Source organism: Corvus moneduloides, chromosome 1, assembly GCF_009650955.1.
Source record: "Corvus moneduloides isolate bCorMon1 chromosome 1, bCorMon1.pri, whole genome shotgun sequence".
In the NCBI taxonomy this organism is placed as follows: domain Eukaryota; kingdom Metazoa; phylum Chordata; class Aves; order Passeriformes; family Corvidae; genus Corvus; species Corvus moneduloides.
In genome coordinates this window covers 162,366,868-162,394,313 of record NC_045476.1, presented here as the reverse complement: position 1 = coordinate 162,394,313, position 27,446 = coordinate 162,366,868, and the positions used below count along the sequence as shown (strand labels likewise).

The 27,446-nt window shown below is 40.0% G+C and overlaps 1 protein-coding gene across 12 annotated transcripts in view; it reads left to right on the top strand.

Moving 5' to 3' along the window:
• PTK2 (protein tyrosine kinase 2) overlaps positions 1-27,446 on the top strand; it is a 193,975-nt gene that overhangs the window by 54,777 nt on the left and 111,752 nt on the right. For 3 of the 12 annotated variants that reach the window (XM_032134302.1, XM_032134311.1, XM_032134294.1), the window contains exon 1: positions 4,867-5,258. The exons of 2 other annotated variants lie outside the window; for them this stretch is intronic. In XM_032134302.1, coding sequence (XP_031990193.1) covers positions 5,156-5,258 — 103 coding nt within the window. In that variant the 5' untranslated portion in view covers positions 4,867-5,155. Of the gene's footprint in view, positions 1-4,864; positions 5,259-27,446 lie in introns of those variants that run through there. 7 more of the 12 variants (XM_032134285.1, XM_032134269.1, XM_032134289.1 and 4 more) reach the window with 6 other exon arrangements.

Below are 27,446 nucleotides of genomic sequence, written 5' to 3'. Positions count from 1 at the left end.
GGGAAAGGGTTTGCTTGTGGGCAAGGATGATAGCTTTAGAGACCAGGTAATCCAAGGTAGATTTCCAAATCAGCCTTAGCAGACCTGAGCTTAGAGTAAGGCAGAGGTCAGTTGTCGTTTCGGATTTGTTGTAATGGCAGTGCACCATTTCTCAGTAGTTCCTGTGAACAAAGATGATGCTTGTGTGACTTCGGCTAGGGGAAACTTAGGGCAGATAATATTTTCCCCTTCTAAATAATGCATACACCCAAAGAATAGTTAGAATAATTAGAAAAAACCCACACAAAGAACTAACTTGAGGGGGTGAAGATGAATGAAGATTATGGTGCAGTTACAGTGTCTGGACAGCATGTTTGGGGAATTCTGGATACTAACATGGAAAGCAAATTAATTTGGATGCAGAAGATTGTCACTTGATCAATAAAAATATTTTAATTTTTAGAACATTAATCAGGCACTCTCAGCTTTATAGGCTGCAATTGTCATGGTAGAAAGCATTTGTGGCTTTACCAAAAAAATCCTGCACTTGTCCTGAGGGTAAACTTTGTTTGAAAATTTTATCAGCAAGATGAATGCAATGAACTCATCTTCCATCTCCTACATGAATATGCAGATCTCCTTCAAAACAATGCCTTTGTTCTTCAGCTTCTAGTAATTACTAGAGGGATGAACCAGTAGCCCACGAAGTGGCTAAGACTATGAATTATTGAGTCCAAAATAATAATAAGCATCACCATCATCATCACAGAATGGTTTTGGCTGGAAGGGACCTTCAAGATCATCTACTTCCAACCCTTATGGACACAGTCACCTTATACCAGACAAGGTTGCTCAAAGCTACATCCAGCCTGGCCTTGAACACTTAACGGGATGTGGTATCCACAATTCCTCTAGATGTGTATCATCATCCTCACAGTGAAGAGTATCTTCCTAATACTTAATTTATACACATCTTCTTTCAGTTCAAAGCCATTCCTCCTTGTCCTATCGCTATGTGCCCTTGTCAAAAGTCCTTCTCCAGGGCACTGGAAGGGGCTCTAAGTCTCCCTGGAGCTTTCTCTTCTCCAAGCTGAACAGTCCCCACTCTCTCATCCTGTCTCCAGGGCAGAGGTGCCTCCAGCCCTAGTGCTGCTGATGTTATTGCTGTGCTCTGGGCTGTAGCTCTTCCTTTTTGTTATAACAAGAGAATGGGCTGCTCTTTTCTCTCTTGGAGGAGATCTCTGTTGCTGATACGTTCATCTGGTAGCTGAGGTGTCGCAGAAGAGGAACTGAAAAGCAAATTTCTGTTCTGCTGTCCAACACTGCTGTGGTACCGATCTGTCTGTTTACGTCACAGTTTCCAAATCCTGAGCTCAGTTTTGTTTCTCAGGGCAGTGGAATTTGGACAAGTATTCTCTGTTTGGTTCTGTCCTGGTCTCCTTCCCAACAGTGCTCCAACTTGCCAGCCAGTTTGATCAAGATTTGATGAATAGAGATATTAACTGATGTGAAAATATTCAATTGAATAGCAGAGAGTTCCTAATAATGCCATTTACTGAGGGAGAAGCCATGGTCAGTTCTGTGCTGATGAGATCTCTGGGACACCCCAAGGACATAACCGTGGAGAAAGCCAAGGTTTGCCAGTTTGTCTGATGGGTGTTTTAGAGCTTTATTTTTGTTTGGATAAGCTTGAGTGGAAAAAATTAGACAACCTTTTATGTGTCTCTCAATCGTTAAAAAAAACTCCAAAACCCCCAAAACAAAACAACAAAAACCCCCAAACCAAAACTGTTGAACCCTTTGTTCCCCAAAGCTTTGTGATTTTTGAAGGCAACATTCAATAGGAGACAGGCTCAGCACTGCAAGGAAAATTAAAATTAAAACTAAATACCTGGATACAATTAAAAAAATGCTTCTGACTTTTCTCCTCCCCTTACTTTCTAAAAGATGATTCTGATAGTCAGTAGTCTTTAAAAGCAGGCTGAAATTGAGCAACCAAAATCATAGTCACAGCAGAAAAGTCTAAACTTGAATTTCCTTGGGGCAAAATGCCATTTCTTAGTTGACCTTGGCCTGTCTGTTGTTATTGGGGTAGTCTGAGCTTTTTTTCTGGTTAGAATGTGTGCTTCAGGAAAATGGCCAGTGCTTCTATATGTTCTTAGTAAAAACTTAAGCATTCTTTTTCTACAGTAAGTATTTTTTTAGGATTTTCTTTGATAGCTGCTATCATCATCGCTTACATAGAGACTACTACGCAGATACTATCAGTGTGTGTCAGCAGATGCATCTTGCACAAGAACCAACATTCCTGTTCCACAGTCCTAATTTCTGACAGATGTTTCTTACCTCAGTAAATGGTATAATCTGATTGGCATTACTTAAAACAGATTACTTTACATAAATGCTACTCAGATACGTACTTGATGAGCAGTATTTATAAAATTTTGTAAATACTCGATATTAAGTGTACTGGAGATGTATTTAACTTTTCAAGTTTGTTTTTTACTTCGTGCCTTGTCTGTTGCTCCATCCCTCCCTGACTTCCTCCCTGCAGCTTGGAATTTTGGAGTTTCTGAATATCTCCAGAATATAAATTTTATATTTTTGGTCTTTTTTTTGTGCAGGAGAAGATTATCATGTTATTTGAAAGAAGAGAATGAGCATATGTCTACTGTGTACTTCTTACAGTAACAGATATTAAGTATTTCTTTAAAATCTTAGCATCAAGGAAGCACTTGGTTTATGTGAAAAAATACATCTTGAGAGTGTAAAATTCTGGATAGCTTCTAAAATTTAATAAAAAAACTCTCATGTTATGAAGTACTTAGTTTTCACCTTCATTTTGTAGTCTAATACAAAAACAAGAAGGTATGTCCTTGACAAGAATGAATATAATACTGGTATTATATGAGCAGGCAGTATCTCTTGACACTTGGATTGATAATCTGTATTAGCCTCATCTATTAAAAGTGTAAAGAATACAGAGAGTCCACACATTCTGTTTATTAAAACTCTCCTTGGCAATGCACTTACCAGTTGATATTTAAAGGGTTTTGTTTTCATGAATAGAATTTAATTTAGACCTTCTCCCTTTTACCTCTTGATTTTTAAATCTGTTTTTCTGGAAAACATTTTCTTTTTATGGAAGAAACACTTTATATATATATATATTTTTTTTTACACCCTAGAGCACAGATCAAACCAACTTAAGGAAAACTGAAGAAGTATCTGTAGCTTTCCTTTTTCTAAGGAAACAAGTCTGACTTGCTCAAGGTCACCAGGGAAGCCCATGGCTGGATGTGTAAAAAGCAGCTTTCCTGCCCTGCCAGCTGCAGTGTGAACCAGAGGGGCACCGAGCATGTCTGTGCCCCTTCTGTACCCACACAACTACAGCAATTGGGGGTTTAAATATTACTGTAGCATGTTTTGCTTTATTATTGAAGGTAAATCTAATCGACCTTGTCGCTGGAAGGGCTTGTCTGTCTGTGTAGCACTGAGGGGCTTGGAAAACTTCATGGTGGGGGGAGGAAGGCACCCAGGCATGTCTTCAGTTCCCTTTGGCTTTCTTCAGCCCCAGAAAGAGCTTTGTGCCTGAGCAGTGATGCAGAACATCTGATGGGCCTGGTTGTGGCCTAATCTCTCTCTCTCTTTTTTTTTTTTTTTCCCAGTGAATATTTTTTCTCATTTAAATAGAGAAGCAGACAATACTTAAATGGAGTTGCTGCTTCTTTTCTTCTTTTTTTTTTTTATCAAGAATTTTGACATACACCACTAATTCTGCAAGGCCGGTCAGTATATTGAGAAATGAGATGGCAGTAAAGAATGGTAATTAAACATATGCTGTAGACGAGTGCATGCTGCTACAAGTAGGCAGATAGGTTAAGTTGAAGGCTGCTGGCTTTAGATTAATTCCCTTTTGGTTCTAGTCTTGGATAAGCCTTATGCCTTACTGCTGAGGGCTGGGAGTGAGAAGAGATTAACATGGAATATATAAAGAGCTTTAATGATAAGTGTGAGTTTGTTCCTGTTGATTTTAATAAGTATTTTAGCTGAATCAGTTACGTATAATTTTTGTGAAATACTTTGCTGTTAGTAAAACGGATATTTGCTTTATTTCCACATACACATTCTGCCTGTGTTTATTGTAAACATAGGCTTTCACAGTGTTTATACTCACCATTTTACGAGAAAACTGTTTGTAAGCAGTTTTGATGTTAGGTGCTGCAAAGTTAAGAAGAAACAAAGGCCGTTCACCATCTGGGGGGAGTGTTTGAGGTGACCTTTGCCTTCTGATGAGAAGTGAATAAAGAAGCTCCGGGTTTAGAGGGGGCTGGATGTGGTGGCACTGAGTAAGGACTGGCGTGGGCTGCGATATTCATTCTTTAAGGCAAATCAGCACTGCTAGGGTTCTTCCATCCATAATCTCGTGGACTGAGGCAAGTGCTGATGGAGGGTGTGACCCCTATTCCTGCTGAAGTTTGGGGAAGTTCTCCAGGGTTTATAAGGAAGTTCCCGTGCGCTTACAGGGAAGTTTTGCGCTTTTAGGATGCCTGGCGCTTGTGTCAGTAAGCGGACACAGCAGATGTATAAAAGCGATGGCAGAACGCGGGTGCGGGAGGAGAAGGGGCGGTGCGGGGCAGTCGGGAACAGGAACATCAGCGGCGTCGAAGTGAGGCCGGTCCGCAGCCGGGCTGGGCGGTATTTCCAGCGCTCCCTCTTTGCGCAGAGGGTGAAGCGGAGGCTGCCGGGCGCGGGCAGCAGACGGGGATTAGCATATTAATGGCAGCCGGGTAATCGCCTCCCGCCCCTGCCCGCCCTCCCTCCTCCGCAGGGCTCACTCCGCCTCGGCACCGCTCCCGGGGAGGAGGAGGAGGAGGAGGAGGACGAAGAGGGAGGAGGAGGATGATGATGATGCTGCTGATGCTCCGGGGCGGGGGGAGATGAGGCAGCGGCGCGGCTTCCCCGCTGCGGAGCGCGCTGGAGCCCCGGGCGGGCCGGGGGACCGCGCTCCCCCCGCAGCCAGGTGAAGCCGCACCGCGCCGGGGAGGGCCAGGGCTCCCTCCTCTCCCCGGGATCCGGCACGTCCAGGCGGCTCCAGCCTCCCCCCGCAGGAGCCCGGAGCGCTGAATCGGGACATTGTGTGCCGGAGCTGGCCGGCATCGAGCACGCTCCGTGTATGTGGCTGCTGGAGGTGGCCGGGCAGCAGCCCCCGAGGCGGGCAGGTGCGGGCTGCATGGAGAAAAGCGGCTGCAGCCCATTCCCCATGTGCTGGGCTAAAGGTACAACGACCTCTTATTTACATATAAGTGTATGTGTATATATATGTATGTATTTTCCTCTCCCTCTTTAATTGAACGTTTTACCACCTGTGGTTCTATGGGGTTTTTTCCTATCAAAGCCAAGCTAGAAAATAAAATATTCTGGTCATGCGCTTGCAGTGCGGAGCTGCCCCTCCGCAGGAACTGCTTCACCTGACAGCTGGGATGCTTCGGGTTTTTTTATTTTTTCTCCCTCTGCCTTTAGGAATGATTTGAAATGAAAAGAGCGCTTGAGCTGTTTGGTTTGTACTTGCCACTGATGTGAGGATCTGACGGCTTTGTTTGTGATCTTGGTATGTTTAAAGCTACTGCGAAGATGACTCCGCTTTCACTCACCTTTTAGAAGAAGTAGTTTTTTAAGTGTCTGATCCTGATTGTAGGGAGCGTTTACAGTGGAAGATTCACATCTTTTTACTTGATGTCTGAATTTGCTACCCCTGTTATCCAACCCCAAACCCAGACAATAAGTAGCCTCAGAGCATGAATTTATTACAATGAGAGGGTTGGACTTGAAATTGAGGCATAACAATAGTTAGATGGACATGGGAAAGTCGTTCACGTGATAATCTTATTTTGCAGCCCAAGACATTAATATTTACCGTATTATCATCTGGACGGTGTTTGTATATTGGAGTTGTGGGTGTGAGTGTACAGGGATTAAGGTTGAAATTCGGTTAGTAGCCATAGAATCAAATCTTCCTTAGATGGAAAACAACTGTAAAAGGTTGAGCGTTGCTGGTTGTAAGCATAACTTGTATCGTGCTCGCTTTCATTTCAATGTACTTTCTTTTTTGGAAGAGAAACTGGCAGTGAAGTATTGCGTCACCGTAATCTTGGATCACGGACAGCCAGTTACTTCAGAAGTTCAGGGCAAACGTATCTGAACTCAGGATTTAATAAGCATAGCTGTAGGCATAGCTGATAATTAGTTGTCTTGGGAAAAATAACATTAAATTCATTTACAATTTTTATTGTCTCATGATTAGGAGGACACACGAAGAAGCATTTAACGCTGTCTTTGTCTTGCCTGTTTTCTGCACCTTGCAGAAATGTTCAGGCTAAACTAGTCTTCGCCACACGTTGACATATTACAGTAGCACATAAAGTAGAAGTGACTGAGAAATGGGAGAACTTGAAGCACCACACCCTGGTCTCATGAAGTGCAGAACCTGTCAGCTCACTGGGGAATAATAGTTAGTAAACAATGAGTAATGGTAGCTGGAAACAAAGCTAAAACACAGTGTGCTTTGCTCTTAGTAAAACTTGTTTACTGTGAAGGGGTAACAACAATGCCAGATCTGTGTACCATAAATCGGATAACGAAAGTATTGGATGAAATTGGGATTCATCTCCCTGGACTATTGTGAGGGTCCAGATGAAGGCACCTCCCAGAAAGTAACTTTGAAAACTAGGGAAGAAAAATCTTCTGAAAGCAAAAGCAAGATTTTGCCGTCTGCTATTAAGGCTGATTGGTATTGAGGTATCAGTTTTTTTCCCCTTACTCCAGTCCCAGAGGATGCCCCCAGCAGGGGATGGCTGCATTGGGCCACGATAAAAGGTATTGATTTCCCCCCCCCCCACCCATTCCAGCAACTAAAATGAATGAAAAATGATCCCACCTCTTCCTCTGGTCGCCTGTGGTCTCAGAATATAACTTCTTCAGGGAAGATTGCTTATCCATCCCCTCTGCTCCAAAATACGGAGAGCAGCCCTGTAATCTCTTGTTTTTCACGTTGCGGGAAGAAGGGGGACACCAGGAGTTGCATAAGAGGACAAAGGCACCAGGATCCTCACAGCTGCCAGTTGTGATGATTTCTAGAAAAAGCTACATTGCAGCCTCCCAAAAAAATAGGACAGATGAGAAATAGCTTGAGCTATATTTGTCATTAAATGGTGGCCATGCCTTAGTTGATGATTACTCTGTGTACTGTTCACCGGCTTAACCTTAGGGAAATGAGACAGATCTGGCCTACTTTGATAAGGGCTATGAGATATCTGCAGTCCAAGAAAGGTAATATATTAATGAGAGAACCATTTAGTTCTGATGTCTTTATTCCGACTCTTTGGTTTTTCTGCTAAAGCTTCAGGTTACCTGTAGCAAAAACGGATAAAACTTTTAAAGTATTTTATAATGTCTTAAAAAGTTATCTTGATGTGTATATTTTATTATCCATAACTTCTTTCTAAGTGCTCTGTTCTCTTTTGAATGGGACAGATTAAGCTTTCATTGTACCAGGTGGGATCTCAGCAAATGTTTGTTCTTTGAAAATGCTTTGAAATATTTCAGTAAGTCTGTTCATATGGAGCTTCCTCTTTTTTCTAGCATTCTTAAATCTGAAATTGTCAAATCTTCTTAGCGATAGCATGGGATGACCTAATTGCAGCCAGTTCTGTGGCTCTGTCTGTCGGACTGCACCAGAGAATAAGATATTTGCTTGCTTTAGAAAGTATTTGTGTAAATCTGTGATGTTGGTTTTTTTACCTCCTCTTCACATCTAAATCTAATCTAAATAGTGTTACTGAATTGAATAATTTAGTCTGGATCTGCACACTCCAGATTTGAGGGTATTCTGATGGGTGAATGAAGGGGAAGTGTGTATTTTGTTGCTGGTGTTTTTCTTCTCAGTAAGTCTGTATTACTTTAGTTAGGAAAGAAGTAAGACATTTTTGGCTGCTTCCTCCCTCTCATTAAGTAATTTGAAACTTAAAATCTTAGGTCTTGTGGAACAATCATCGTGAAGCTCAGTTTCAACTTTGGGGGATGCTGAAGTGGGTGTCTTGATCCCTGAGCAGTCACTACTCCTTTCCCAGCTAAATGCTGAAACTTTGTGCTGGGATCATACAGGGATGTTTCCTTTCTGCCTGTAACAACAGACTGGAAAGTAGTCATGGATCATTAAAGACTTTTCTCTAACTTCTCTGAACTTTGTTAAGATCATTAGTACCATAATGTATTGCACTTTGACTTAGATACTTTTGCTGGTGAACTTTTTTCTTGTGTTTCCTGTGAATTCCTGCCATTTTAACCTTACACTATAACTGAGTGGAAGCAGTGTAAATGTGGCAGCCAGGCATAGTTGGACAGCTCTGCCTCAGGTCAGTGAATTATCCACCCCAAGGAGGAGGAAGTTTCTTCTGAAGAGTTCTGTGTAGTCATTTATGAAGAATTAATTGATGTAGTTCAGTGTGTGGCATGTGAATTATTAGTGCAGGGTGACCACAGTCCTTGAACTCAGCCCTTCAAACTAACATGGAAAGTCTATAGTGGCTTAATAGAATTAAGCCAAATTCAGACAAAAACCTTGTCTTGATTAAAATAAATATTAAAAATTTTAACCCGTGTTGTGAAATGTATCCAATCTACTGGGAAAGAGTTTTGCCCTGTCTATTGCAAATCTTGCAATCTTTTTAAAGAGAGAAGCAGTTCCAAGTTAAATGTTGTGGGTTTATTTTCTGGTGAGCCCTGCTGATTCAGGGGGTGTGTTCAGGTGGGACCTGCTTGAGATGTGTTGAATATAAGCAAGACAGTTGGATGCATAAGAGAAAAGTTCGGAGCTGTTTCTTTTTCATCTCCATGTCATAGATCTCTGCTGTTTTGCTAACAGAGTGATAACTTTCAGTCCAACAGGCCCTTAGGTTTTTAGGTGATAGGTGATCACTAAGAGGGACACGGTGGTAGGAAACAGAATAAGGGAAGTTGCTGATACCTTGTAGGTTTCAACCTGAAGGTTGTGGGCAGGTAAATAGTCTCTAAAGCCAGGTTTCCTGCTTCTTTGACACAGACACTGTATACGTACCGTAGAAACATAATGGCTTTTGTGTATTGGAAAAGGAGAAAAGCCATTCTGTTTTGTGTGAGTGTTCTGCTGCATCTTCACAGTGAGCTTCAGTTAAAGTGACTGGTGGGAAGCATCTACTCTTGCACTTTTAATGTATCTATAGGTACAGTTCAGGAGTGACATAAGGTGCTTTTTCTTGGTGTCTGGGGGCATTACAACTAGGAAAAGTCTGGTCTGTCATCTGACAGTGTTGTTGACTGACTACATGGGCTACATCATTCATTTCCTTCTAAATTGAAAACTTGCCTAAACTTTTGTTAAACTTAATATTAACTTTGTAGCTTCGTGGGCTGTGAGACTTGCAAATCATAAAAAGCATCTCTTCAAATCCTGGGGTTTTTTGGAGGTTTTTGTAGAAAGAAGAAAAATAACGTTAATCTCATCAAACCACTAATTTTCAAAGGCAGTTGAAAAAAGTTCATAGAATCACAGAAAGGTTTGGGCTGAAAGGGACCTTAAAGATCATCTGTGTAGTTCCAACTTCCCTGCCATGGGCAGAGACACCTTCCACCAGACTGGATGGCTTAGAGTATCATATTCCTGATATGCCTGCATATATTTAAACGTCGAAAATAATCTGGAAAAGCAAGGGGGGTTCTCCCCTTCAGTGTTACAGCACAGCACATGGTAGCTCAATATTCTTAAAAATACAGGAACTTTAAAACTCTGGGAGTCTGCTGCATTCCCACCGGGGTGATTTGTTCCTGTATTCAGAGATGACTGGAATGGAAGATGGAGCTTGACATATTTTTACAAGAAAGGAAAGTGATTGTTTTAAGGACTGGGGGAGCATTTGGCGTTCCCTGGGTAATGGAGATGTATGATCTTATCGATTGTAGCACCTGGTAATGAGCCAATGAACCAGCTTGGAATGAAATCCTGAGCTGCTTGGTAAAAACCTAAAACTTAAGTAAGGAAAACAAAATGTTTTAAATATCTTTTTAAAGAAGCATTAGAAAAAAAGGCCTAAGAGAAAAGTGTGGAAGTTGGCACTCAAGTGAATGTTTCGTTGTTAGAAATGATGCATTAAGCAGAAAAGTTAACCAGGAGTCTGTAGCCCTAATAGCTTTCTTATTCAGTTTATATTTGAATTTTTTTTATCACAAGTCCCATTGTGTGTGTATATATTTATTTTCTGTATGTAAAATACATCTACAGACATATGCATACTTTTCCTTGCCCAGTTAGCCTGGCAACAGTTGCAGTATTGCAAAATTAGCACCTGTAGATCCCAAAGATGATCTCTTACCTGTTTTTGTGTTTCTAGCAAATGCAGTTCATTGGGCAACTCCTCTTCCAGCAGAGCTTTTATTGAAAGAACTATGGTACTGAAATTAGCTTTTGTGATTGGTGTTATATTTGTAAGAAATGTATTAGCTTGTCTCAATCCTTCACATGCTGTAGTGTTGCTGAAATAGAATAGTTGCAAATTTACGTCTTGTAAAAATTTTGATGTGCCATCAAAGAGTACATACTTTTTATTAATTACCTGGAAAAAAAACCCTCACTAGTATTCCTAAATTTATGACCTGATATGGATTTCTTCATGTAATTATTAAAAACTTGAGACATTATAGATTAATATACACTATAACAATGCAGTAGGCAAGCCTGTACAAGCTGCTGCATTCTATAACCTGGCACAACAAACAAAAGCCAGACACAAGGAAATATCTTTGTAAATGTTACATTAAAAGAAGCTTAAGTACAGGACATCATAAATGTATTTGATTATCGGAGTTAGAAAAATATTGTAGCATTAATGAAGATTTCATTGTCATGCAAAATCAATGAGATCGCTGCAATATCTCCTGTTGAATCCTTGTTGAGAACTGCGAGTGCCAGTTTTTCCTGACAGGTTGTCAAGGGCAGAGGTTGCTGAGGTATGGAGGTAATTGAGGGGTTGCTGAGGTATGGAGGTAACTGGTGGTTGCCCAGCACTGGGTGATGCTGTATTTATTGGCATATGGAAAGAGGGTTGGATTTTCCTCTTCTGATATTTAATGTAGCTTACATAGATAGTAAGAAAAGCATTTCTGTGTGTATTCAATCCTGCTGAGTCATTTCATTGAAAATAGCCTGTAAACAAGCTCACTTTTTTCATTTATTTGTTTGATAATCAAGGTTTGTTACTTTGCCAGAAGGGAGATTGCTTAATCCTTTCCCAAGCACCATCACTGCTTTCTGAAGTAGTGTTTCTCCTGCCAATGGTTGCAGATCCGTAGCAGCAAGCACTAGGGGTTTGTGCTGTCTTTTTGTTTAAATTGGAATCTGAAAATGAAGTATTGTCCCTTGTTTTGCTGAGGAAATATCTAAGGAGAAACAGCTTTTTCCTAAGTCTCCTCATCTTGAATAAGTACAGGAGTAAAATCAGTGTGACCTTCAGTTCTGCTGTGACTTGGGACAGCTGCTCACAGCAACTGAGCACCTGTAATGCTCTGGACAGGGAGACATTAACAGGGGATGAGTGTAAGGACTGAAGTGTGGCATTTTGAGACTGAAAGCTGAACTTTTTAGTTCAGTTTGGTGTGCTGTAGAACTAAAAGTAAAACCAGACTTTCCTCACTTGAACAATACCTCTTGATGAAGCTAAATTAATTACTTAATTGCTAGTATTTGGTCATGGATTCCCATACTGGTTGAGTTTTCTCCTTTAACATCCATATAAAGGTCATGGAAGCAAGGAACATTTTCATCATAAGTGATCGCAGGGTGAGTAATGGTCTGTGGTCCTGTGAAATCTTTATTCCTGGGAAGGAGAGTGGGAAGGAACTGGGTGTGTTCCTGCAGCTTCTTAGCTGATTTTGGAAGATATGGGGCAATAAGATTTAAACTCTTCTCATAGGCTTTCTACTAAATGTTTGCAAGTCAGCAGTGATCTGTTCTTGCTGGTATGGGGAGATAGTAGGAATCATGTTCCTGAAATCTCAGTGTATTCAGCTCAAAGGAGGTTTTGTCTAGTCTGTGTCAGGATGGTTGGTCAAGATAATCTGAAGAATTGCAACAAGATACTTTAGAGTAGAGCAACCTTTTCAATTTGATCCTAACAAATGATTCCCATGCAACAAATTGCATTGCCAAGGACTTGAGAAGCAGCTTTTTGTCCATTCAGGTGTGTGATTGCAGCAATCTTGACTCATCCTGGCAGAATTAAAACCAGATTTATGGTTGTATGTAGCTGTACCTGTCAAATAGGAGCATGTGTGTGGTGCAGATAACCATCCCAGCCCCTTCCCAGAGGGAAAAGGCACTGCTCAGGTGACAGGGAGCTGTGTATCTGTTCCCAGTACAGAGCTAATTCCTGTGTCATGTTTATCACACGAGCGGCAATGAAATTAGGATTTGTGCCCCAAGATGTTCAATTGGTGTCCTCTGGCATGGAGGTGAGATGGGCACGTAGTGGTGTGGTGCCTGTCAGGTCAGTAAGTTAATGTTCTATCAACTAACCAGATTTAGTAGAAGGTGGGCTTTTCTGCATGTGTTCTGAACCTAAAATTAAAGGGATTTTGTTCTGCTTATAATTGTGAGGACTTAATGCCTGGGGTTTTCTTACCCAGAGTTGGGAGGATGTCATAGAATCCCAGAATGGTTTGGGTTGGAATCTCCAAGATCATTTCATTCAAACCCCCTCAGCCATGGGCAGGGACACCTTCCACTATCCCAGGTTGTTCCAAGCCCCATCCAACCTGGCCTTGGACACTTCCAGGGATGGGGCAACCACAGCTTCTCTGGGCAACCTGTGCTGGGGTCTCATCACCCTCACTGTAGAGAATTTCTTCCTTGTTCCTGTTCTGTCCTTGAAATGAAAGATTTGCCCCTTCAATCTTTTGCTTTAACTTTTATATTTTTTAAATAGATAACACATAGTATTTCATAGAGTATATAATACAAAATATAAAGTATATTACATACTACGGATACTGTTTTATAGACATAGGATATATAAACTGAATATATGGATGCAAGGCATCATCAGTTCTTCAGTAGGAAAATACCCATTACTTGTCTTCTTTTCAGAGTAATTTTGGTGGTTGTATAGGTTCTGGTTTTATGTGATACTGAACAAACTTTTTGGTGGTTTCGGGTGCACTAATTTAGTTTTCCTGGAACAAGCTGTGTGACCTGCATTGACCAGTAGTGTTGGACTTCATGTTTGAAGTACCAAATCTGCACATTTAATATAATTTAAATATCTTTTGTCAGTCCGGAGGTGCAGTAAAAACGCATTTGGAATAATGCTGTTATCTGCCACATCTCACTTCTCTTCCCAGCTCTGGCTGGGATACATTTGTGCAGTTTAAGTACAGTGTCCCGCACTGATGAAAACCAAGGTCTTGCAGTAGGAACAGGAGCACTTGTTGTGGCGGTCAAATAATTTCTGTGATAAACCCTCCTTCAAGTCATCTTCCACTCAGAATTATCCAAGTCTTTATTACTCATGCTGAAATCAGTCTCGAATCTCTGAAATTGCTCATCCCTAAAATTTGAAGGGAAAATAGTTGTGCTTTTTCTGTGTCTGGTCTGGGAGGGAGCAGTGGCTGTTGGAGATGGGAGTAAGAACGAGCTGGAATTAAAAATTATCTGAAATCAGTAACAAGCACACCCTGGATACTCCTGGATACGCAGCAAGGTCATGTTCAAAATTCCTGTTTCATCCTGTAGGAAAAGCCGGGCAAGTTAAAACACACTTAATGTTTATCCAGTATAAAAAAGCAATGGCAACCAGTCACTTCTGTTTAATCCAGATTTATCTCCAGTTTGGTTTTTTAATGTCAAGCCAATGTAAAATAAACCAAGGTGGGAGGTTTTGGGTGTAAATATCTCAGGAACAAGAAAAAAATCATCAAAATGGGGTCAAATCTCTTGTATTTGAAACTGGCTGTAAGATGGGCTCATACTTGGGTCTGTATTTATAAGTACACAGAGGTCAAAATTACTGGCGGAAGGATTTTTACATTCAGATGTCTCTGGTTACTTCTGTGGCTGCAATGTCTTGTGCATCTTCAGGAGAATGAGAAATGAAGGCAGCTTTGAAACTTGCAGTCACAAATCTTCTGCCTTTCCTTAGCATGGTATTGGGAAGTTCAGGGAAGTGTAGTTATGAGCACAGTATTTGGAGTCATCAAAACAAGATGGAGAACACCAAACCTCAACTTGAAATGGTTTTTCGTGTCTGCCAAGAATAATAATTTTATTTTATGAATCAGTCACTGATGCCTCGATCCCATCAGTATTTTCCTGTTCAGTGGTAGCAACATAAACAAGAGGTTGCAATTTTTTGGAATAATGTTACATATTGGGAAGTGGGAACCATTCTCTTTCCCTAATGTGGGCATTATCATGAATTTCAGTTTTGTTTCCATCCATGGTACTCTTGATTCTTCAGCCCTAGAATAATCATACAAAGCAGTAGTTAATCTATAACTTTTTGTAGGTTATTACCATAAAACTCGTGAATATTTTTCCTTCTCTTATTAGGACTTTCCTTGCTCTGTATATCCATTCTGAACTCACATTATTAACGTTGCTCCAGTTTCCTTGTAAATGGAAATAAAAATGTGCTGGTCGACTTCTTTTCTCAACTAGGAAAAGTATTTCTCAGATCAGGCAGTAGGCAGGACGTGAGCTGTGCCCTTGTCTGCTCACAAGGACAGCCTCCTGCACTGCAATAAAGTTGCTCATAAAATGTGTCCTTTGTGACTGACTGGGCAGTTTTTATAGGGCCGGGTCCTTTCAGGTGCTGAATGCTTCCTCCTTCCTCATCCATGTGCACTCAGGTATTCCAGCACTGGACACCCATCCATTAACACACTTGTGTATTCCAACCTGCTGGGAATCCATAAGGATGGGCATTGCTTTGCAGAATTAAGGCCCTACTGAAGAAGAAAGGTGGACCTTGAACACTTTAGGTTGTTGATTTGTTAATTATGGCCTGTGTTTTCTTTGACATTGGGGGTACAGTGTAATTTGGCACTGAATTTTTAGATGGACTATTATTTTTTGCTTTAATTATTACTTCTTTGTGTGTTTCTTTTTTTCTCCTTCCTTTCAGGCCACAGAGGTGCTGTTTGTTTTATGACTGTGAACTGTTTTGTTTAGCATGTAAGAGAAGATTATATAAATGTTATAATAACTTGATTTATAAGTTCAGAGATTTCTGTCAAAACAACATGTTCATAGGCATAGTCCCAGCATAATTTGTTATCTCTCTTTAATCTTAATTTTGTTGCATTGAAACAAACAAACAAGGAATTTAAGCTTCTCCTGCAAGATGTCCTATAAGAATTGACAAATTCCATCCAAAATAATTTCTCTGTAAATACCTTATATTGGTATACACCTTTGCTAAGTGCCTTTTAAAACATCAAGATCAATCTGTAAGTTTAATATATGCTGTACAGCAATATATTGTCTTTTTTAAATTAGACTATGAAAGAACAAATCCAATTTTAAATTTATGTCTTGCATCTGGAAAATGACGACAAAAGTAGCATTTTTTTTCTGGACATTTGTGCCGTTTATAAAAGCAACAACTCTGATTTTAGGTTGTTCTTTTGAATATCAGATTTTGCAGGTGACAAAACTTAACAATGAAGACAGACACACCAGTAAAATAGTTTAAATTTTTTCAGGTCCTGTCCTTTTAAATGCTATTACAATGACTGAATTGCAGTAGACAAGGGAAGATGGATAAGAGATGTTTTTCATAAATTACTTTGTGTATCATAAAAGTGAAGTAAATAGAAACTGAACCAGGGTTGCATTTAGTTTTGGTATTGTTGTCTAAGTCTCCAAAATCTTCATGGTTTGAGTTTCTTTTAATTAATTAAAACAATGATTAATCTTGAGTTGTCTAGTTAAAAAAAAAAAAAAATTAAAAAAAAAATTGAGCATGGATTGGTGTTGAGAAAAGTCTTCCGCAGTTCTAGTTGGGTGCAGAAATCTCAAATCTAATGAAGAATTCTTGAAAGAAATGGAGCTTTCTGACCTTGAGCGTGGTAGAGGATCGTTAAAATGAATGGGGAAATGGGGGTGGGCTGTGCTGCCCCTTCTGCAGTGGAGAAACTGTCCGGATCTGGTCCTGGAGGGGTTTTATTTCTTAAGGCATCACCCTTTCTGTGCCTATCTCACTTCTGCTCGAAGTGTCACAGTCTATGCAGCTCAAGTTCTTGCTGTGAAAAATACTTTTTCCACTAAGAAGGGTGGAACAGGGATGTTTTCTGTCTCTGACATCTTAAATGAGGAATTAGTGTTGCCCATTAATGAATCAGAATTTGCTCTTTCTTAAAACTTTTTAAATGCGTAGCATTGCAGCAAGTGGAATGTAGTGGCTTGGGGGTGTTTGTTTAGGGTCTTGATCTTTATTTAAATTTAAAAAAATATATATTTATTTTGCCTGAAGGGGTAGAGTAAACCATGAAGTCTCATCAAGTATGCTGCTCTGTACCCTTCTTTGTATTAGTAAAGGATTCTTCTGTTCACCTCTCAAAGTGGGAAAACTAATTTCCTTCTGGAGTGTGAAAATCATTTGCAGCTCATTTCTTCGGAGCAAATCATATTAACTCTTAATGTCTGATTTTCCTCTGAGTGGTGTTGTCTTTGACAGAAGAACATGTCTGTGTTTTAAGTGAGCTTTTCTCGTCGAATTCCTGTCAGCCATGAAACTCACTTGCTCAGTGAAATATTCTGCAGCTGATTAAAATGTAATGAAATCATGTTTCTGACAAATGCTGAGCGTCTTTAAAGACCATACTTCGATATTTGCAAAATAATGGGAAATAATTAGAGGTTAGTTGTGCTTATGCTGCCGTTAACTGCGCCAGGCATAGCTCAAATTAACCTTTTCCTTTACACTTCATTGTAGTTACTTGTTCCAGCATGTGTTCTAATGGTCTCTGGCCAAAAAGAAACGCCGCATTACCTGTTAAAAGTTACTATCACCTCTTTAAATTCCAATGCCTGGCACCTGTAGATGGTGCTATGATAGTCAGTGATCAGCTGTTTCGTTGATTTTGGTGCAAATTACAGGTGTTCATCAGGTTCCTTGTATCAGATGCAAACAAGCCTTACTTGTCTATTCTGTTCCTGGAGAATTCCATCAACTTCTGCCTGTGTTAAAGATTCTTGGGTTTTTTTATTGACATCTGTTCATTTAGTTGGGCAAACTTGTCTGGGTACCAGATAATAGTTGATACATGTCTTTAAATAAAGAGGAAAAAAAGAAGTTTGAAGTTGAAAATGACATTCAAATTTTCAGTACTGGGATTTTAACCAAATTATTTTTGCCTTTCTTTAATTATTGCAGTGGAATAGTTTCTCTCCTCTCATACCTGTTCTCTGCCCCCCCCCCCCCCTTTGTCTCTCCTCTTCACCTCCCTCTTGAGCAGGTATTGAAAATCAGTAAATGTTATTTAATAGTTTAATATTTGAGGCTCAGATACATCGGTTTTGGACTGTGAACCCCCACCAAAACCAGAAAAAAAGAAGCCTGGACTGATTTATTCTGTCTTAATGTGTAAAAGCAACTCAAAAATCATTTAAGCAACAGCAGGAGGACTCAGAGGGAAGCAAGGGCTCCATGGATGGGAAAAGTGGATGAAGAAACCCTTGGCAGGGAGGAAAAGGGTAGCAAGTTCTGCAGCTTTGGCAGCAGCAAGGACAAATTACTAAGTTGGTGAAGCAGCCTGTGGTGACAACTTACTTGCCTTTAAAAAATTAGCTCAAACCTCTGTACAAATACACTCTTCAGAAATAATCATATATCAGTTTTGTAACTTCTTACTGAGGCATGTCTGAGAAACCAGACAAATTCCTTTATTGGTATTTGGACATCAAACTATACATGAGAACTTAAACTGTGTGCAAGAGAATATTTTATATTTTTTTAAAAACTTGGAAAATATTGCATGAGTGATGGGACATCTTTAATTTTCTTAGGGCTTTTTTAAACATACTTATATGAATCCTTTTAAGGATTAGAATATACAGTGTAGGTTTTTGGATGTGTTCACAGATGGGCTTTTTTTATAGGGTTGTTTATTTTTCTGATTTTTTCTATAATAAAAATGTTACTTGACTTCTTTTAGTTTTCTGACTCGATGTCAGGCTTTTCCAAGCCTGGAAATCATCATCTTGCACTGGCAGCTATTGACTTGATGAATGTAGTCTATGAGAAAGCTGCCAAAGCTGGTGTATCTGTATTTTCATCTGAACTTTTTGGAAGCCCTAAGGGTTATATTTGACCTTTGGAACAAGTCCAGAGGAGGCCACTAAGTTGATCATGGGGCTGGAGCACCTTGGCTATGGAGCCAGGCTGGGAGAGTTGGGAATGTCCAGCCTGGAGAAGAAAAGGTTCCAAAGAGACTTAGGAGCCCCTTGCATTGCCTAAAGGAGCTCCAAGAGAGGTGGAGAGGGACTTGGGACAAGAGCCTGGAGTGACAGAACTCGGGGGAATCACCTTAAGATGAAGGACAGGCACTTTAGATTAGGTATTAGGAAGAAATTCTTTACTGTGAGGGTGGTGAGGCCCTGGCACAGGTTGCCCAGAGAGGTTATGAGTGTCCCATCCCTGGAAGTGTTCAAGGCCAGGCTGGATGGGGCTTGGAGCAACCTGGTCTAGTAGAAGGTTCCATGGCAGGGGGGTGGAACTGGATAATCTTGAAGGTCCCTTCCAACCCAAACCATTCCAGGATTCTGTATTTCAGCTTCAACAACAGAAGCAAAAAGTTAAGCTTTTATGGATGTTCTTAATGTAAAAAATTTATCCCATCAGTGATCCAGTCTCTTGGACAGCATCTCCTACTTGTGACTCTCTCAGGAGACTGTGTGAGCAAGACTGCAGTCTGTCCTTATGTTTCTTCAGTATCCACTGCATTAGAGACTTTTAGAGAATCTTTTAATATCAGTTTATCCATCCATGTGGATTTTGTAAATACTGATCAAGCTCTTGTCTGGAGTCCTGCCTTTTTTAGGTTCCCTTCACAAGGCTCCTGCTCTGCCCCTTCATTATTTTAGTTGCACTTTTCTAGACTTTTGGACAGTGCACAAGATGTTCTGGAAATTCCATTGACTTTTCTGTTGCACCTTGAGGCTAAAATAGAAAAAACTTAATCCATAATTGTCTATTGGCAAGGGGTTGTGTGATGCTGAAGATACTAAACACCCACCCCTTGCCTCTAGTAAGCACTGACAGAACCTTTTCCAAGTCACAAAGATCCCAAAGACCCTATTTCAGGCTAAAATTAGTAATGTGATGAAATACTGTATTCTTTGGTTGGAATACTTTAAATAGTTTCATCTGTTTGTACAGTTTTTCCTAATGCTAGCTACTGTTGTTTGTGTAGGAATTTGAGTGATTCTAGGTCCCTCTGACCTGTGAAATACTTGCTGCATGTTTGTAGCGTGGAAGGTGTATTGCCTCAACAACATCCAGGTTTTGTGCAGAAATACTTTTATACATATTAAAGGCCACATAGTCCTTGCTGAAAGAGATTGTTCTTCTTTTTTCTCTCTAGCTACTATGAAGTATTTATTTTAAAATAAATTCAAGCACATTAAGAGCACAGATTGCAAAGGTGTAAAAACTGCTTCCTGAAGCTCATGTGCAAAGGTGTTTTAATTGCCAGATCCTTTTGGATTGTATTCTCAGGCCAAGTCAATTCAGCATTTTAAAACTGCATGTGTTTAAGTGCATCCCCCTCCCCAACTAATATTCCTGTATGTTCTAATAGAGACTTGAAAGAAGATGGATTGATAGCTGTGTTGGCTTACGGAGGTGTCTTGTTTGTATAACACCGACTTAATTTATTACCACCTGCTGTTTCTGCAAATGGTGAGATTGTAGCACACAAATTGCATATTTCATCACTGTGATGGTGGGAATTGATTTATTGTTTCCAGGGAAATAATTGAATAGAAGAAAAATGCACTATGAAGTAAGTTGCATCTTATTGAGCTCCTTAATGCCTGTCCATGATCAAATATATTCTAAAAAGGTGCAGTAAATTCTTATGGGGGCAGTGAAACCTGCTGACTTGATGTCTTCAGGTTTGCTTGAATTTCTCATCCATGAAGATGTTCAACCAGTCACCCCCTGTCTCCTTTGATACCCTCCCATGATAAGGGTACATGCTGCACACCCCAGTGGTTTGGGACCTCAGTACTGGTAGGTCTGTGCTGGTGTCTGTGCTGATTCCCCGCAGATGGGCTGTCACAGAACCCTCCAAGACTCGATTTTACTCCTGTTTTTGAAAGCTGTAACAGTTGAATTGGGTATTTCTGATATTTCTGACCCCATTTCCTGTTGTTTGAAATTATATAACTGCCACTAATGAATAAATATCTCAGGGTTATCTCAGGTGGAATGAGATGGACTAGATGGAATGACCCAAACAAGTTGCTTTAATGGAAGAGGCTGACGCTGGTTTTGGCACAGGCTGGGTTGTATTTATGGCTTGTGTGTTGCAAAGCATGATGAGGTTTTGACCCAGGATGTCTCCTGTCAGGGGAGGTTGGAGAGGAGATGAAAATAGTGCCACATGTACCATGATTGATTATTCTTGTGGAGTTCCTGCATAATTCCTTCCACAATTGGAAGTGGCAAAACGGATGAAGCTTAATTGTACTGAAACTTACTGTAGGGATTGAACCCACCTCTTCCAGGTTCCAATTAATTTTTTTATCACAGATCAATATTTTATCCTTTTAAATATTAAATTTTACTTTCATAGAACTTTCTTGAAGGAAGCCCTAAAGTAATTGTGTTTTGACTGGTTAATACAAGTTGGAATGGCTTTCTTCCCCTGGTTTAAAAACTTCAGGAAGTAGTGACTCGGAAGTAGAATGGTGTAATTGCAGCTGTTACCTTATTCAGCTCAGAAGTTTTAACCTTTCTGATGGTTTGTGTCTCAGGCAAAGCAAAATTTTTAGCCGATGCAACATACATGTTGCAGATTGTTCTAGAAAATAAAAGAAAATACGTTTTCTAACATCACTTCTTCGGTAAGCTGTTGTCTGACTCCTGTCTCTGTTTACTGCATGTTGAGGAAACCCCCAAAACACACAGTGAATCCACTTTATATTGTAATCATCTCATTTAAGTGAGAGCTTTCCCTTAAAATTGTGAATTCCTTATTTCTCAGTGCAGTGTAAATGTTGAACTTCAGGACCTGTAGTATATTAAACATGCTTTAATCACTCTAAACTCAAGGAAGGTTCAGTAGCCCTGTGTTAGTAGATTGAAGGTAAAAGACTGAAAAATGCTTTGGGTGGAGGACAAGGGTGTTTTCTTGGATGATGCCAATTTTTAGAGCTTTTCAGTGTTGATGGTTCAATTCAGAGACTTAATGAAGCATTCACTGGAAAACTCCACAAGAAACCTCACAACTTCATTGGGATTAAAAAGAGCAAAACTAGTGAATGCCTTTCCCATTAGACATGCAGTGCACAGTACAGAAGTCCCTATTTTTGTGGGGAGAGTGTGGGGACAAGGGACCATGTCCAAGGGAGAGTTCCAGCTGCAGTGAGGTGGTGAGTCCTGGGGTTAGATTCAGCCCTACGCAGCACGTCAGGAGCATCCACCTGGGATGAAAGCCCTGGTAGGGAATTCATAAATCCTGTTCTGATACAAGGCGGTATGGAATCATTGGTGCTGACTCCAGAAGTCTGAAGAGGGCCCTGATGATCTGTTTGGAGTGATGAAGTGTTTTAAATTGTTTTTTTAAGGCTTTATTATGTTTTGTTGGTTTTCGTTGTTATTCTTAATAAAAATCTTGAAATGGTCCATACAATGTATGTTTATCTGCTTCTAGCTTGACTTAGGTAGAGTACAGAGTAAAGAATCACTTTATTCTTCATTTCTACCTGTGTGCCAGAGGTTGTAGTTACTGGCTTTGGAAAACACCTGAGCCCAGAATAGGCCTAAGGAAAACTTCCTACAGGTCATTGAATTTTGTAATAGGCCATTGTCATGCAACAAAGCAGCCAGGCTGTTGTCATGCTGTCCCTCTTGAGCACTTAACTGCCTTTTATCTGATGGTTAAAATTATTTAAGAGGGTTAAAAATTAAAAGATAGTTGGAACATTTTGAATTATAGACTGGGATGGTGTCATTCAGTAATACAAAACTAGGAAAGCCAGGGTAAAATCAAATGGTGGCCAAAGCCAAATGTGTCAAGCCTTGATAGTGCATAGCCAGGGTACTTCACTGCTCTCCTCAGCAGCTTCAGGCACTTCTAGTTTTTCATTGCAGAGGCACACTTGTATCATCACCAATTCTCATTAGTTTTTAATATTTTAGAAAGACAAACTCTTCCTGCTTGTATTTGCTTCTAAAGCTGTTTAGAAGAAGAGCTTGGGCTATGTGGGCTCTCCTTGGAGCAGTATTTCAGTAAGGAGTGTTAGGAAAGATTATTTGAATTCATACAGCTTACTTCAGTCTCATTTCAATGTTCATAGGAAGGGCTGCTGCCAATAAACAGTGCAGCTTCAAAATATACAGAAATTAATTTTAATCTTTATTTTAAAATTGCACAGTTGTTACTTGCTCATTTCTGTGGTGACTTTAGAAAGAAAACTGCACCCCTCTAACTCTCTAGAGCTTGCTAGAAGCAAGCAACAGAAAATTGAAGGGGAGATTAGTGTTTATTTGAATTTCAGTGGTGCCAAGGGACCACAGTGAAAGTTCAGAGTGCTGTTGAGAAATTAGACAAGTATCTAACTGGATACTGTGTTCTAATTAAAGCTTGTACAGACATTGATTTTCTTGTATTCCCAACATAACTGATGTTTCCTCACTATTTAATTTTTTAATATTAAAAATAGAAAATGGTGTCAACTCCAAAGGGAATTGCTGGTAGCACAGATTATGTAATGTTACAATAAAATTGGGTTAAACTGGGTGTTTAAAGGTACATTAGGACTTAATCCTTTGGATTTTTAGTGAAAAGGATGGGTGGTGTTTTGAATGCAGGGTGGACAAGTACAAGACATCTTGGGACATTTGAAAAATTGCTGCTGGACAGGACAGTAGTTTAACCATTGGTTAAACTATTTCAGTCCCCTGAAACTTTCTCAGTCACTTCATCCCAAGGTGCAGCTACGCAAGTATCAGCTACTGCTTCTCTGGCACTCAGCAAAATCCTCTCCAAGTTCTTAAGCAGCCTTTGTCCATAGCAGCTGTACAGGGAATATGCCCTTGTTTCATTTAATTTAGGTGATATACTTATTTATTTATATTTTTATTAACTATTGATTTTTAGTGAGTTACACTCGTCTTACATTTACAAGCCCAGGATTGCCATATTGCTTCACTTCATGTGGGTCTGGTAGTTCACTCTGTCTCTGAATTCCTCCTTCATGGTCCCCTGAACATTTAATCTACTAAAACATTGTTATAATTGAAATAAATGTTCCCATATTGGCAATTTGTATTGCTAAACTTGTTTTGACTTTGGTCTGTATTATCTTTGAACTGTATTGAGACATAGATTTAGTAACTGTTCAGCAATATTCCCTGAGGGGGAAAAAAATGGAATTGCCGGTACTGTTTTTCCATTTCATACTGATATAGTGAAGTACTTACTGAGACGATTTAGGCTAAAGTAGATACTAAGAACTTGATTTTAAAATTGTTTTAATGTGTCTGGCTTTATACTTTGACCTGAGAGCCTTGATAAATGCTTTTGGCTACAACTGTTACACTTGAAAATGCATATATCTGGAGGAGTGGGGAGAAAGCAGTGACCAGGAGAGGATTAAAAAGAGGCAGCAAGATAAATAAATGTGTTCTTGGATGTAGTCATAGTGAATATAACCAAAAACAGTGAACACAGCTGAAAGGCAGGGTAAAGTGGAACAAAGGATTGCTCCTTTTTTCTTCTGCTTTTGAACATCAGCATTAGCTGAAAGAAAAAGTACGAGAAAAATAAACTCAGCAGGGAACAAGCAGGGACATTCCAACGTGTCTTATGGAAATAGCTGAAATTACTGAATGTCTTTGAAGGCTAAAGTGATGATAAGAGGAAAAAAATAGCCCTTCTCCTTTCTTTCCACATTCGTCCCTAATTTGAAATCACAAACCTAATGGTTTTCTCAAAGTTTCATCCTTAAATGTGTAACAAGATGTTGACATCAAGGAAATGTTCAAAGAACTTGTTGCACACCTGGTGCATTTGCTGCTTCTTTCCTGTGGCATGGTTGTGTTTGTATCAGGTGATGGAATACCAAAAGTCAGCAATGTGCTGACTCTCAACACAGGCCCCAAAAATACAAGCTTTGTCATGGGGACTGTAGTTAAAATTGTATTTAACGCCTTTCCTGTCTGTGAGGTTGAGATAGTCAAGTTAATATTGGCAAGGTGAGTTACAGCAGGATTTAATATGAGCTGTGAAAATGGATTGAGTTTGAAATGCACAACATGTTTACTCTCTGATGTGAGATGTATTATGGATAATTTATGGTTTTAGAATGTGAAATAAATTCTTAATTTAGTTTTTATCGCCAAATAACAAAATTTCAGAGGTTGCAAGGCACCTGTGGAGGTCTGTCCAATGCCTCTGCTCGGACCAGGGTCAGCTACAGCAGATTGCTCAGGACTGTGTCCAGGTGTGATTTGAATATCCACAGGTGGAGATTCCACAACCTCTGGGCAACCTGTTCCAGTGTTCAGCCACCTGCGTAGTGCAAAAACTTTCTCTTAATTTTTAAAATGGGAATTCCTGTTTGTCCCTTCAGGGCCATTGCTTCATGTCCTCACTGGGCATCACTGGGAACACTCTGGCTCCATATTTACTGGTATTCATACACATCGGGAAGATCCCCCTGAGCTTTTCTTCTCCAGGCCAAGCCATCCCAGCTCTCTGAGCCTCTCCTTGTGTGAGAGATGCTCAAATTCCTGAATTGTCTTTGTGGTCCTTCTTTGGACTTTCTCCATTATGTCCTTGTCTCTCTTGTACTGGAGAGCCCAGTACATTGATACTGTACTGGAGAGTACAGTACATTGATGCCCTCGGTACATCAATCCCACCAGTGCTGGATAAAGGAAAGAATCACCTCAGCCTGATGGTAACAAAGCACAGAAGCCTGGTGGTTTGCTGGACACGTTGCTGGCTCATGGTTGGCTTGTTGTCCATCAAGACCTCCAAGTCCTCTGGAAAGCTGCTTTCCAGTCAGTCTGTCCAGTAAAGCAGCGTTGTTTGTCAAAGGTACAAGCAATCTAAAGACTTTTATTTATTTTAATAATTGTAATATTTGAAAGTATTTTAGGTCTTGCAGAAGGATTATTACACCAGGACCAGAGAACGAAATGAACTCTGAATTTTCATTGTACTTTTATACCTTCTTAACTTTTATAATAGATTTTATGGATTCTTGCGGATTTGTATAGGTTTGGATTGAGATGGACCAAGTTACTTTGCAGAAATGCCACCTGGAAGGGGCTTTAGCTCATAGATGTCAAATGCCTTCAAGCCTAAGATGGGGATCAGAATGTGGAGGTTAAGCAATAATAAGATTTTGTGATATCTACAAAGGACAACATGCAGTCACAGTGTGAATAATTACAGCTTGGTTCCTTGTAACATGAACTTGTTAGTGCTGCATTGTTGGCCATCAGCCAACACAAATAAGAGAGAGTGTTGTATATTTTTAAAATTATTTCTATTGTATTATCAAACTGCTGGTGTTGAAGACATTATTTACGTTGAAACCATTTCCCTTACGAGATGACTCTACTATCACTTTATTAACCAATTTGCAGTTAATTGATTTAAATATTTTTTAATGACTTCTGACTGTCTCATTAGTGGAAATGATTTAATTTCTGAGTACTTGAAGCTGGTAGTGAAACGTGACTTCAAACTTTGATTGTGCTACTGGAAGTCGTAACACTGACTTCAGCAAATATGGGGATGTGTCAGGAGGAGTCACATTGAGAGGGAATGACTTCTAGAAAGATTCAGCTTGCCTAAATCTCCCACCACAGTACAGAAAATCCATCTGAAAAATAATACATCTTGTGTTGTAGTCTGGTAGCAACTGAAGCATCTCAGCAGACTCGCGCCGTATCACCGGGCCAGGGCTGCCTTGCTTCGCTCCTTCCCCAAACTTGGAATAATCCTTGACATTACTGAGAAATACCGTGTGATTTTTCTGAAGTGCAAGCACTGGGAGAGCAATAGTCTTTCCCCTTGGAAGCTCAAAGGGATGCTGGCACAGAGCCTTGCATACAAAGTTTGACCATGCTTGACTTTAGACCATTAGCCTTTTTTACCACAATATCCAATAAAATACAGTAGAATTAAGTCATAGAATCATGGAATGGTTTGGGTTGGGAGAGACCTTGAAGATCATCTAGTTCCAACTTCCCTGCCATGGGCAAGGACTCCTTCCACTAGACTGGGTTGTCCTGTCCAGAATTTCTGATTTACGTCTAATCCAAATCTGCCTTCTTTTAGCTGACTGTCGCTTGTTTCTGGCCCATGGCAGCACACACTGCTTGTCTGTTTAATACCAAGAGGACTAAAGCTGCTCATTTGAACTGAGATGTGTAATGGCAGCATTACACACCAGTCTGGTTTGAATTTAGAATAGCCCGAATAAGCACCGTGGTGTTGTTATCTGAGCTTGCTTTGTATTGTAAAACAACCTGGCAGCTCTTGTAAAATAGTTATTTAACAGCAGCTGTGTTTTACAAAGTTTTGGCCTGGGGCAGAGTTTTACAGTCACATTACAAGCTCAAACCCAGGGGCTGGTTTTAATGGGGATGTTAATAGGTCCATAACCGGAGATATGGCATGTGTTTCTATACCTGGAGCTATCAGATTTATTGCTATTTTGGTGTTTCATAAAGTAAGCATTGGGCTTTGTAAAAGAAGTTACAAGGAACCCAGCGATGATCAAATTCTGAAGGAAAACTGCTATTCTAATTTTGTGGAGGGGGTTGTTTAACCTTAAAAATAGAGGTTTTAAAAATCTCTGTGAAATACAACCTTGTGAAAACTGACCCCGTACCCAGTATTGTCAGTCTGATGTCTAATTCCACATTTTGATGAATATAGAAAAGTTATAATAGTGTTTTGCCTGCCTATTGAAATTACACCTTGTAAGAGCACTTCAGTGTGTAGGTACTGGAGTCTTGAATTGCTCTTCTGTTTGCTGCTTCCAAGGGATGTAGATTGTCCATATTTAAGCCTGTGGCCAGACATCTAAATGCTTGGTTTGGTGTTTTCCTGTAGCTTTTCTCCCTATTTTTCAGCCACATAAAACCTATGAATGTGTGTATTAAGTGGATGAAGTGTAGTGAATTAATAGA